The sequence below is a fragment of the Stenella coeruleoalba genome (genome assembly GCF_951394435.1).
Source record: "Stenella coeruleoalba genome assembly, chromosome: 11".
Classification (NCBI taxonomy): domain Eukaryota; kingdom Metazoa; phylum Chordata; class Mammalia; order Artiodactyla; family Delphinidae; genus Stenella; species Stenella coeruleoalba.
In genome coordinates, this window is record NC_137157.1 from 94,209,925 (window position 1) to 94,223,560 (window position 13,636).

A 13,636-nucleotide genomic window follows, 5' to 3' on the forward strand; every position below is an offset into this window, starting at 1 on the left:
ATTCAGTTTTGACCCCTGGCATCTTACGTGACTGCGGACTAGTTCAGGGCTGGATGACGGGTGTCATTGCTTTAACAAGTCTAGCTGCCTGGTTAGTGGGTGATGATTAGTGTTTTCTCTCCAGATCTGCAGCCTAAGGGAAAGTGTCACTTTGGATGGCGAGAAAGGAAAAATAACAGCATGTTATCTGACGTTTGTTATTCTTTTTTTTTGCGGTATGTGGGTCTCTCCCTGTTGTGGCCTCTCCCCTTGCGGAGCACAAGCTCCGGACGCGCAGGCTCAGCGGCCACGGCTCACCGGCCCAGTCGCTCCGCGGCATGTGGGATCTTCCCGGACCCGGGCACGAACCCCCGTCCCCTGCATCGGCAGGCAGACTCTCAACCACTGCGCCACCAGGGAAGCCCTGACGTTTGTTATTCTTGAGCTGATTCCTCTCCATCTTTGCCCTCAACCTCCTCATCTACCTAATAAAATCCACAGCACTGATCACGACATGAGCAAGTATTTCCGAAGAACAGAAAGGAGTACGGCACAGCATTCAGTCCACAAACTTTTTTTTTTTTAATTTTAAGAGTAGGCAATAATCCTAATATGACTTTCTGAGAACAATTTTCCGTCGAGAATCAGACAGGGTAGCACACCGTGAATGGGTTTTCCAACATGAGAAAACTTTTGTTCTTCTAGGCTCTTGTGTGTTTAGGTAATTCTGAAGAAACTGGGGGGAAATGTTAAATGAGGAACGTGGCCTTTCCTGGTAGACCCGAGTTCCCCAGGGTACACAATGAGCTATTTCTTTTCCTGAGGATATTAACCAGCTCTTAAAATTTATCAACAGGAAGCAGGTCAGGGGTCTTGTAACAGCAGGAAATGTGAGAAGTGTGCTGGGAGCTTTTACTTTGGAGATAGTAGCAGATTGTGAAATACACAGAAAGGTCTAGAAGGTTGCCTCAGGGTTGCCCTCAATATTTGGGAGTCGAATACTTTCTAATGGAATTCTTGCAGTTTTCGAAGAATACAAAAAGCTGCATAATCTGATTTCAAGTGTACATACCTTCTTTTATTCATTGTATGAATAGATTTTTAGAATCTAATGATACTTATTATTATTCTATCAATATTACCAAAGTTTTTCTTTTCATACATGTAATGTCCTTTGGATAGAGCATGTTAAAAAAGCCTTTTACATTGATAGGACAGGGTTTTATTTTTCCTATCCTTTCCCTTTTTAAAAACGAATCCGGGACTCAGTGAGATAGATCAGATACCCAGTTCATTATTGGGGGGACTAGGATATGAAACTGATTATCCCGGTGTTAAGGTCCAGTCTTTTACCACTGTGTTGAAAAAGGCCGTGCTTTTCTGGGCCAAAAGCAAACGGCAAGGAAAAATCTCCCACCCGTACCATCTGTGTGGAAAGCAATATTACCACTGAGGAAATCTGTAGAGGCTTATGCCAGCTGCTCTGTAGATAAAACTCGGACTTGTAAATACTGCATCACATGCTGGCGGATGACGTCAGCTGTAGGATGTTTGCCTCTGGCTTCATTGTACTTCTTCTGAAAAGAGTTATTAAATGCTTCCTATCCTTTCTCTAAATACAGCTCCATGACAATACTTTGAAGAATCTTGAAGACAAACAGTCTTTGCTACTAAAATTTGCTATTATTTCCCCTTTATTCCAGGTTATTAGATTGAGCTGCCAGCTGGAAAAACCAGAGCGGACAACTTATACTGTGTTTTCTTTGCTATTTTCCTTTTCTAGGTTCAGCAGAAAACTAGAGAATAATCCCTTTTATTGACATTCCCACCATTTAAGCTCCAAGTCAAGGGTAAATAAAGAAATAAACACAAAAACATGCCCTTCCCATTCCTAAAGGAATGTCTCCTTCAGAGGTCATCTTTTACAATAGACTTCCAGGTTCACTTAAATGATTTCTTACTGCCTCAATTAATTAGGTTTTATTTCACCTTATTTATTTAAGTGGTGTCTTTTTTTTTTTTTTTGCGGTACACGGGCCTCTCACTGTTGTGGCCTCTCCCGTTGCGGAGCACGGGCTCCGGACGCTCAGGCTCAGCGGCCATGGCTCACGAGCCCAGCCGCTCCGCGGCATGTGGGATCTTCCCGGACCAGGGCACGAACCCGTGTCCCTTGCATCGGCAGGCGGACTCTCAGCCACTGCGCCACCAGCGAAGCCCTCAAACAATATTTTGAAGCAAGTTCTATTATTGTTTTTCAAGGAGGACATTGAGGCACAGAGAGATGTAGTTAAAAGTGCTGGAGTATTAACCTTGAGGATGCAGATCATGAGTCTTTTGATTTGCGAGTGGTGGGGATGTTCAGTGAGAGGCAGGAAGGAAGCTCGCCGCTCTTCTTTACTGGAGACACGCTGATATCGGCAGCCTGGCTATTCCTTCCACTTACGTGTAGCTCTGATTGTTCATCTCTCCAGCAGAATTCTGCAGTCCGAAAAATGGTATTGTCTTACAGGCAGCAGATAGCAGCCTGTCTTCCTTCCAATTTGAAAATCCATATCTCTGTCCTCCCATCCTACTGGTCCAATAACATAATGCCTGGAAACCCAGCAAATGCACAGAAAGATCTGGCAAACGGTGAGTTTAAAAGATCACATTTATTCATTTATTAAAAACAGTATCAGTCAGCTAAAACTGCATCATCTCCCCAGTGACTTATAGATTTTTCTGTCGAGTTCACGGTCACTCTAAGTTAAAAAGAGAGAGAGAGAGAGAGAGAGGAAGAAAAAAAATGACAAATAGAAATGATTTTTCTTCAGCTTGTTTTCCACTCTTTAGGGTTTTGTCCTCTGTTGCTCTAAACCCATTTTATTCTCGGTAATTAATTTGAACAATGTCAAAGGAACATCTGGAAAATGTTGAGGAATATTACCAAGTGTAAATGCAAGATAGGTTTTGTGTCTCGGGTAGCTGGTTTCACAACCCTTGCACTGGTTTACTTCTGCGCTGACTCTTAAACTCATTGTTACAGGTTTTCCAATGATCTGTTGCAGGTATTACCATAATGGAGCAATCACTTCAAGCAAACTTTCTTTCAGGTAGAAGATCTTAACGCGTATTTCTCACAGATGAAATATTTCCAAGTGCTGCAGTCAGCGGAAGAAAGGCTGTTGTTTCTGAGGTATCCACAGACCTGGTTAGTTGATTGGGGTCCCTGTATTAGTGACCTGGAGACGCAAGTCAGTGTATCTGAGGTTAGGTGTTGGGCTTACGGGAATGTCCTCTGGGCAATAAAATGAGAGATGTACAGCTTTTCCTTTTGTTTTAATCTGTCACCCTCGCGGTAGTTTTGCCCTTCTTCTTCAATAACAGAACTATTTTCTCTCAATAAAGTATGTAAATATTACTTCAACAAGCAGCACTTTAAAAAAAAAAAAAGCTTGAATACAAAAGGATAGGCTCTAATTTGGAATCTCTTTTCTGATTCTTAATTCTCAAAATAGGAAGGCACTGCTGACCAGCCTCCCTAGCTCTTTCTGAAAGCTTACTATGGAAATTGCCTAATAATTACTATAGTCTCTTGCCCTTAGCACTCTAGCCTTTAAAAGATACAAAGGAAATGTACGTGATAATCACATAGTATTGTTCATTCAGACTGGAATTTTGATGTGAATGTCCTAGGGTGTAATGGCAGTGGGGCTGAGACAGAGAAAATTTAGAAGTCATGTAGCCATTCTTAAATTATCTTGGCTTTGATTCCAATCAGAAGCCTGTGAAATTATCATGCTGGTTATGTCTTCTGGAGGAAATGTAAGGTATAAAATAAAATGAACTTTTGATTTCCCCCCTGTGTCTAATTCTTCGTGGAATGTTTCCCTCAGAGACTTACAGATCAGGGGAAGGAGAGGAGCCGTCTTGCCAAAGCCAAGGTTGGCTGGACCCATCCTGAGACAGTCCCACCCAGTAATCATGGTCTCTTTTCATCTTCCTCAGGCTGCCAGTGATAAAGTCCTATAAGAAACAAGAACAGTGAACTGAGGATGGGGTGGGGGGTACTACCAGAAAAACCCCAATAAATGACTATGAAATATAAAGTGTGGTATTTTGTTTCCACAGAAATAATTAGAATTTGAGAGCTGGAAATAGAGAGAGAGAGAGAGGATTTTTAAAAGAAAGGATACCTTTTTCCCTATTGCTAAATGATCAATGTGGTGTTAAGGACTATGGAAAAAGTAGGCATCTGGTATCAAAATAGTTTTAACAGATTCAGAATTTGGCATATAGTATATGACTTTCCCAGGATATTTCAATGTGAGAAACAGTTTAGAAGATTCCAAAAGCAACTTAACTGTAGGCGTATTTTGTGAGAAGAAATATTTCTAACTTTTGTCAATAAATTTGCACAGAAAAAATAATGTGAACCCATAACTGTAATAAGTTAGTCCAAGTTGCCTTGGTTTATTACATAACCTTAACAAATTGTTCTACTGTTACTCTTACAAAAAGGAATTTTGACTAGTTACTGAATACAGTAGGCACACATTTTTAATAAATTCAGAAATGTGTAACTATGTCTTCTACTTCGCACATAATTTATGGGTAGAATGATTTCAGGGAAACATCTTACTGTTTGCTCGTTAAGATGTTAGTAAACTAGATTTAAGGTCAATTAAACTTTTCATTTAGCAAATGCTTATTTTCATAAATCTCTCCATTTCATGACAACACCTCACTTTTTATACTTCTACTTTTCTTGATAATTACAAAATTGTTATAGCTTATTATACTTCCCTACAGCATTGAAAATAAGACATTTAAAACATACATACACTTATAATGTATGCATATCTTGGAGTGGGTTACCATGTTACAAAACGGTGTTTCTCTTACCCTTTCCCCTTTTTGATTAACAAAGGACATAGAGCTAACATATTCTCCTTGATTTTTGAATAACCATCTCGTTTTTTGTTTCTCGAGTTAAAAGGAAACTAAGCCATGCTAATTCTTGCTTTGTGTGTTAAACCTTTTTTTCAACAAATCTACCATTGTTATAGAGTATCAAGGAATTCTGTCTTATGAGAACTAGTCTTTTCTTTTAATGGGTAATATGGTATTTTCAGAATGATGTGAAACCATAAAACAGTGTTTACCATTTCTTCTTTGCTGTCTATTTGTAGAAGCTTAGATCCCTGCTTCAAACAATCCTCTCTACTGGTGTGCCAAATTGTCCAGCTTTCAAAGACACGGTAACAACTTTCTCCATTGCGAATCCAGTTGTCTGGACAAGGGCTGCAGTTATGGGCTTCAAATATAAACATTTTATTAAAGTTATTGTAAAAATATTAGTAGCATATCTTCTCAAAAGAACCCTTGTGTCACTCCCAGTAAAGCTGGACTCTAACCCAATGGTTCATATGATGCAGTACTTACCAATTTCAGCTGCTTTGAGGCTGAATACAGTAAGATTTATACAATTATTTCCAAGTGCAGTAGGTCTCTAAGAATTAGTTTAAGATAAAATTAATTTGAGAATATCTATTCCCAAATTGTTCCTCCTCTATAATAATTGATCTGATTATTCTATTTTTAGAAATCTTTCTTCCTTTTAACTTTACATCATTTATAATCTTCATTTGTTTGCTTATTGTTTCATGTCTTTTAATCTTATTGACCCAATTTAATTGGGAATGTACCAAGCATAATAATAAGTACATTCCCAATTAATTAGGTGAGTAACATAATAAACCTCAAGTTGATGTTTACATTCTGAGAGTTAAACATGAAAATTTTTCGCACAGAATGGAGAGAACAAACAATGCACCTTGAGGAATGGTTTTAAAATTTGTGGGTGAGGAAAAGTGAACAAAAACACAACTGACCAATATGTTTATTTTAGGACTTCGATATAACTAAGAAGTAAGCCACAGTGTTTAACCAGTTTTACAGAACCTGTGTTAAGAAAGAACGTACAAAAGAAGGATGCTCAAATGTATAAAAGGGGAACCAAAGAGCAGGAATTTGACCAAGTGTTTCTGGCACAGTTTTATAGAGGGAAAGACACTGCCAGATCACTAGTCATTAGAGAAAAGCCTTCTACTTAAGGTCAAAAATGGTTCATTATCAGTTTCCATGGCACAGATGTCAAGTTATTTAAGGCTCTTCAATATCCTTTGTTTGAAATACACTCTAGTCAGTATCCTGAATATTGTTAAAGTCATAGCATAAGTAGTGTTGAAGTGACAGTTGAAAGGTTGACAACATGCTGGATTTGCAAGTCTCCAAAATGGATATCGTCACTGATTTAAGGTTGATGGCTCAGAGGTGGGCCTAACTCATGATTTCGGTAGTCTGCTATATTGAAAAACATTGATGTTTTTAAACATTTACTTGACAAAATTTCAATTAGAAGGAGCTATGGTAGGTTTTTGACCTCTCTTATGGACAATTACTAAGATGCTATCCACTACAGGGAAGTTAATTCTCTAAATTTTAGGTATTAGTATTATTAAACACTAGTTAAGGAACCGTAGAGTACTTGACACACTATTAACAAGTAGAAATAGACAGGTTTAAAATGCCTGTAAGGGATGAAAAAGATAAAACCAAAGTCACTTAATAGAATTTTTAAAAATGAGCTGAACCCTGCATTGTTATAATTTTTGTAAGTCCCTGATTTTCAAAATGAATCTTCTGCTTCAAGAGATATCTACATTTGAATCTAAAGCAAGATCTAAACTAAATAAATTGAGGCATTTGGAGCTCTAATTAAAGATACACGTAAATTTGAATGATTGGATAAAACATAAAATGTTGCTTTTTTTGTTGTTTAATCTTACCTACTAATCTCACACATTCCATTCTGACGTTTGACTGTATATTTTCCTTATCTGTATTTCGTGGAACCTCAGTATTTTCCACATACTATTGATATATATATATGTATATATATGAGATTGAACTGAAGTGTAGATCAAAAGTATGTCTCTCCTATTATGAAATCCTGACTATAATTTGACAAAGAATAAAACGTATGTCACTGGTTTTTTGTTGTTATTGTTGTTGTTTTGAGGAATTGGTGTATCCATGTGTATCCACACAGTGGAAACTGATTTTGTATCAATTACCTGAACTGAAAGACTTCTGCATCAACATTTGGCAATATTTCATCTGCAGGCCATGGTTTCTCTTCCACTGTGTGAAATTGAGCAGTGCTCTGTCCTGTTGGATGAGTTTTTGTTGCTGCTTCATTGCAGTAGTGGACACCTGGAACACTTCAAACAATAGCAACCATTCCTGATAAAATACTGACATATAACAAAGCAAACCTTCAACATAGACTAAAGAGAACTACACATTACTGATTATATTTGTGATGAAAACCTACAAAGAATGCACAGCAACAAGGCTCTTTGCCATTCCTGTTTCCTTATTCACCCAATTCCAGTCTCCCAAAGGAGTCAGGTTTGCCAATTTCTTTTTTATTCTTCCAGAGATATTTTGAACTTTGCATGCAAATGGATATAAAATCTCCTCCTTCCCCTTTACACAAATGGTAACCATCTTTTTACATGGTTTTTCACTTTTTATTTTAACACTTAAAATATATTTTGGACATAATACTGTGTTAGTACATAAAGAGCTTTTTCATTCTTTTGTTATATAGCATTCTACTGTATGGATAGGTCATGATTTATTTTAATAAATCTCTATTTTAGACTATTTGTAATCTTTTGATATTACTGAAGTACTGTAATAAAGGACCTTAGTTATACATAATCTCACACATGTGTAAGTATATTTGTAAGATACGTTGATGGGTCAAAGTTTTGTGCGTTTAAATTGTATTAGATATTTCCAAATTACCTTCCATGTGTGCCGATGCAAACTGTATAGGAAAAACTCAGTTTTTCCTTCTATAAGCCTTTCTCCTGTGAATCATCTTGACTTTTCTGACACTTCTTGTCACCAAATGTATGGTTTCTCCACCACCACCCCCCTCGCCCTTCTCCACAACGCCAGCTCAGTGTCCTATAATTTAATTCAATCTGACACTATCTTCTTGGAGAAAGTAACAATCCCACAGGTCAAGGGCTCAGTCCCAAAGACTGCTCCCCCCTTCAGATGCCAATGCAAGTAGTAGGTCCCCAGGTTTCCACAACTTCTGTTTGATTTGGCTACAAATTGGAGGTTCCCATGACTCCCTCCTGGGTTCAATTAATGTGCTAAGGCAGCTCACTGATAGGGAAATGAGTTATCAGTTTTTTAAAGGGTATGATAAAGGGTACAGATGAACACCCAGGTCAAGAGATACATTGGGAGAGGGCTGGGAGGGTCCTGAGCTCAAGAGCTTCTGTCTCCATGGAGTTGGAGTTGGGTGTGTCACCCTCCCAGTGTGGATGTGTTTACGAACCTGGAAGTTCTCTGACTCCACACTATTGGGATGTTATGGAGGTTTCCTCACATAAGCATGATCAATTGTTTTTCTTTTTTATAAATTTATTTTATTTATTTATTTTTGGCTGCGTTGGGTCTTCGTTGCTGCGCATGGGCTTTCTCTAGTTGCGGCGAGCGGGGGCTTCTCTTCATTGCGGTGCGCAGGCTTCTCATTGCGGTGGCTTCTCTTGTTGCGGAGCGTAGGCTCTAGGCACGCAGGCTTCAGTAGTTGTGGCGTATGGGCTTCAGTAGTTGTGGCTCGGGGCTCTAGAGCGCAGGCTCAGTAGTTGTGGCACACGGGCTTAGTTGCTCCACGGCATGTGGGATCTTCCCAGACCAGGGCTCGAACCCGTGTGCCCTGCCTTGGCAGGCAGATTCTTAACCACTGCACCACCAGGGAAGTCCCATGCACGATCACTTGTTAATGCCATTTCCAGCTCCTCTCCCCTCTCTGGAGGATGGGGGGTGGAGCTGATAATTCCAAGCTTCTAATCATGGTGTGGTGACCAGCCCCCATACAGGAGTCCATCCACAGTCACCTCATCGGAACAAAAGATATTCCTAGTGTTCTTATCACTTAGGAATTTACAAGCGTTTCAGGAGCCCTGTGTCAGGGACCTGGTCAAAGACAATTATTAGAACGAAAGATGTTCCTAGTGCTCTTGTCACAGCAGAGTAGAGGGGAGAGACACTAATGTATATCTTCTATTATCTCATACAAATGTTCTCTCAATTTCATTTGAATTTGCATGTATCTTTTTATGTTTGATGTTGAAACTCTTTTCACACATGTATAAATAACGGTCAGTTGTGTTTTCTTTTCAATGAAGTGTATAATTATATCCTTTGTAATCTTTTTCATTGGGTTTCTAGTCTTATATATGTGGTCCTTATTGTGCCGTGAGAATTCATTTGGGCTGGCCTGGAATCAGCATGAGCAGTGTTTTTAAAATTCCTACATGACACTGATCTCCGGACAAGGCATGAAACATTACAGATTAATAGTGTAGCTTTGTTATCATGGGTATGAGGATTTGGGGGGCCAGATTATACTATCTTGTCAGCATTGTTCATTGATGACATACGATTGACGATTTGTCCCTGGTTACAAAGAGACCCTGAGAAGGCTCTGCTGTTGAGGCTAGTTACCTCTCAGGAATATGTCAGGTGGTCAGCAAGACATAAATTCCCAAGCAAGACTTCATTTTGGGCTCCCAAGTACCAAGGTGTCTTGTGTACACATCGGTGCTTCCTGATCCAAGGGAGAAATTGTGTCGTGAAAGGACACTTACATGGAGAGGAAGAGTTGCCTGTTGGAACCTGGTCTTTCCACACACTTTTGTAATAAACATCATTCCTTTTTTTTTTTTTATGCGGTACGCGGGCCTCTCACTCTTGTGACCTCTCCTGTTGCAGAGCACAGGCTCCGGACACGCAGGCTCAGCGGCCATGGCTCACAGGCCTAGCTGCTCCGCGACACGTGGGATCCTCCCGGACCGGGGCACGAACCCGTGTCCCCTGCATCGGCAGGCGGACTCTCAACCACTGTGCAACCAGGGAAGCCACACATCCTTCCTTTAATGCCTTCCCCTGCCCCTCCTCCACCTTCATCTCCACTTCCTCCTTCTTCTCCTTCTTCTGGCTTCTTGGTATCCCATAGTGTGGAGGTATCATTTTTTAATTAAGTGGTCCCTTACTGATAGGCAATTGCATTTTTTTCAATCTTTTTTGTTTTTCTTCCTGTTGCTACATGTGCAGGTTTATCAATAGGAAAACTTTCCAGAAGTGGGATTTCTAGATCAAAATTAATTCATTCAGTTTAAGATAACCCAGAGTTTGTTAAGAACATGATTGTCATGGTTGATCTTAACAGATTTCATAAACTAAACAGAGAAGAAAACAAAATTATGTCCCCATCAGAGAACAAGATTTTTGAGGACATAAAAGTGTACAGTATGATTTTATCAACATCCTTAGTATGTACTATGTGCTTTTTGGCTATATAATAACTGAGATTGGAGACTATAGATTTATTTTTATGTATAAAACAAATTCTACATTCCATTCACTTGACAACATTGTTTCAAGATGTCACACCTTCAGTTATTTTGCTTTAAATTGAAACTGTTCTCTGTACTTCAAGTTTCTTTCATCTTTTTACCCTAAGTAGTTAATATTTATAAAATAACACTGAAACTTGTTATACAGAATGGATACCTGGACCATATCTTTTGATATTTGCAATGTCAGTTAAATATGTATTCTTGCAGTTAGAATGGAACTTGGCAATATTTCATTAAGAGTCCCCAGTTTTTACAGAAAAAACTGGATTATTATATGTTAATTGACTTATATGGTAGTTCTCTTCCAACTCTGCAAATCTGCTTCCAGTATATATGTTTGATAAACAGATATTTAATTGTCAATTTCTTTTAAAAATGGACTAGTATTTTATATATATATATAGTATATTATATATACTATTTATGTTTATTTTAATAAAGTACAGAGGGAAGATAAGGCGAGATAAGGGAAGTTCTGACATTTATGTTGGGCTGTGAAATTTTATTTGAGGAGATAGACAAGGTAACAATTATTTCTTGAGAGCCTAGAAATTATTAAAACATTCCTCTCTGAACCGCCAGGAAAATAAGATCATAGCTAACATGAACAAGGTCAAGTTTCCTGTACTTTGTGGGAGCAAACCTTGTACTCTTCTCTTCTTCATTTCAGAACTCCTAATTCTCCTTTGCCAGCTAATTCCTCCTAGACAGAAAAATGATTTGCCAAGATATACAAGAAATAAGAATTATCCAGACAATAGCCTTCCTCTCTGTCTTGCTAAGCATATTTCTCAGTGCTAGCATGAGTGATAATAAAGGGTCTTAGTCCTGTTTCTGGAACCTGCAGTTCTGTAATTGTTACATTTTATAAAAAATTCATTTGCTAGATATAGAAACATGTCTCCAGTTTGGACTAAAACGAATAAAGAAATGTGGTTAAATATTGGCTCGAACAAAGTTCTCACATTTACCTTAAACATACTAACTGGTACCTCATCAAATATAAAGTGAAAAACATATTAAAATAATCATATAAGTCAAATTTAGAACAAATGTATATTAGAAAAGGAAGAGCCTATACTGAAAACTTACAAATTGCAAGCTTTGGCATACTAACATGATTCATAAATTGAGTCATGATATAAGCAATTATTTGCATCATTTTCCCCAACAGACCTATGGTATTAGATTTGAGTTAAACAACATGCAATTGAACATTAAAAGTTATCATTAGCCTCCGAGTGCTTGAGAGTTATATCAAATAAATGTCCCATAACTTAAATAAGGAAGCCATTATCTTATATCATTTATGTCATTTAGATGTTTCTAATTAATTTGTCTATCCATTTATAAATTACGAAGTTCCAGTTCCACGACATACGTACATATAATTGTATATAACACTACATGAAGTATGTAACCTATCTATAGATTACTTTGAAGATATCCTTTTGTACTTACACTTGACACCCAAGAAAATGGAGGTTGCTAATGAGCCTATGCAGAAGATACATAAAACCACCGTCACAAGACACCATGTTCCTAAACAAGGAATAGAGACAATGAAATTGAATTAGAGAAAGTAGAGGAAAGAGGTGGGTCAGGATAGGACTACACTGAGTAGACTAAGGAGTTAACATTAGACATTCCTTCTAGAGAATCACCGAGGCCTTGTAACTGTGTGTAACAAGAAAAGGTGAACTCAAACTCTTGGAAATGCAAGTCATAACTTGGAATACACTGGATTTGGAAAAATGCCAAATTGAACAGTTTTAATAGTGTACTTCTCTTATCCTTATATAACACCACAAACTTAGTAACTAGTTAGGTGTATTCTCTTCCAACAATCTTTGAGAGATGATGGCAAGCCAGGCAGCAGGCTTTAGTTTTTGAGAGCAAAGAGGCTGTCTCCAATCTCATCTCCTGTCAGTGTCACTTGAGCATGATTGGTTCAAAGGTATTTCCCTTTAAACGTATGATTTTGGATGAGGACAATTTTTTAAGGTAATTTTGCAACTATTCAGGAAAGGAAAATGAATGTGTGATTTGCTATATTCTTAACGCTAGTTACAGAAAAATGTATAAAATTTATCGTCGGATAATGTCGTAGGCTGAATAACAGCTTTGCCCGAAATGCCTATGTCCTAATCTCTGGAACCAGTAAGTGTTACCTTACACGGAAAAGGAGATTTTAAAGGTATAATTAGGTTAAGGATCTTGGGATGGGGAGATTATCCTGTTTTACCTGGGCACTTATTAGTGAGATTTAGATTAGAGGGACAGACTGCCATATGATGGAGGAAGCAGAGAGACATTTGAAAATGTGCTACTGTCTTTTGAAGATGGAAAAGGAGCCACAAACTAAGGAAAGCAAGAAATGCAGCTCTAGAAACTGGAGAAGACAGGGCATGGGTTGCCCCCTAGAGCCTCTCTAGGGAAGGTAGCCCCATGACTCCTTGGTTTCAGCCCAGTGGAACCCGTTTTAGACTTCTGATCTCTAGAACTATAAGAAAGTAAATTTCTGTTGTATTAAGCCTCTAAGTCTGTGGTAATATATTACCTAAACAATAGGAGACTAATACGAATATTAAATTATAAAGACAGAACTGATCCAGGCTGATGAGTGTTTGCCAGTTTTTTCAACCTACGTTTTCTCTTTTACTTCTTAGTATTTATCAGATAATGTGCAGGGTGTTTTTACGTGGGAACTAAAATTACACAAAATATATGATTTCTTTCACTTATTTTCCAAATCCAGGAATTCTTTGTCTTTCCAGCGAGAGGAGAGAGAGAGAGAGAGAGAAAACCAATGTAATACATATTTGTCAAGTCCATTTCTCTTTTCCTTTTTACTTCTCTTCCATTTCATTTCATTTTTAATATTATGCATATTATAATACTATTGCATATTATGCAATATTATGCATCATATTACGCATATTATACTACTCTTAAGTGGGTTATCTCAGATTAGAAAAATCACCTTGGGCTCCTCATAGAACAGGAAAAAAGAAAACCCATAAACCACAAGGTCTTGGTCTAAATAAGTAGAACTGGTTACCTGAATTTTTGGTGGAAGACAGATGTTTCTGGTAAGGGTTTGGTGTTGGATTATCCCACTGAAGAGAGGTGTATGTTTCTTCCTCCTGCATGTCTGAGGTGCTTTG

The 13,636-nt window shown here is 38.1% G+C and overlaps 1 protein-coding gene across 1 annotated transcript; it reads right to left on the reverse strand.

Moving 5' to 3' along the window:
* Window positions 1–1,146: 1,146 nt before the first annotated feature.
* CLEC9A (C-type lectin domain containing 9A) lies at window positions 1,147–13,636 on the reverse strand. Its single transcript, XM_079937700.1, has 6 exons — window positions 13,531–13,636; window positions 11,931–12,011; window positions 7,098–7,244; window positions 5,124–5,275; window positions 3,863–3,984; window positions 1,147–3,200 (listed from the first exon to the last, which is right to left on the reverse strand). The coding sequence occupies exons 1-6, from the start codon at window positions 13,619–13,621 to the stop codon at window positions 3,068–3,070; spliced, it is 726 nt and encodes a 241-aa protein (XP_079793826.1). The 5' UTR covers window positions 13,622–13,636; the 3' UTR covers window positions 1,147–3,067.

Bases quoted from the DNA above. Each gene is read 5' to 3' on its own strand.
- CLEC9A (XM_079937700.1), bottom strand. From the start codon at position 13,621: ATGCAGGAGGAAGAAACATACACCTCTCTTCAGTGGGATAATCCAACA. The intron at 12,012-13,530 runs GTAACCAGTTCT...TTCCTTGTTTAG, and splicing joins GTCTTCCACCAAAAATTCAG to GAACATGGTGTCTTGTGACG. The intron at 3,201-3,862 runs GTAAGTCTCTGA...TTGCGTCTCCAG, and splicing joins TCCTCTCCTTCCCCTGATCT to GTCACTAATACAGGGACCCC.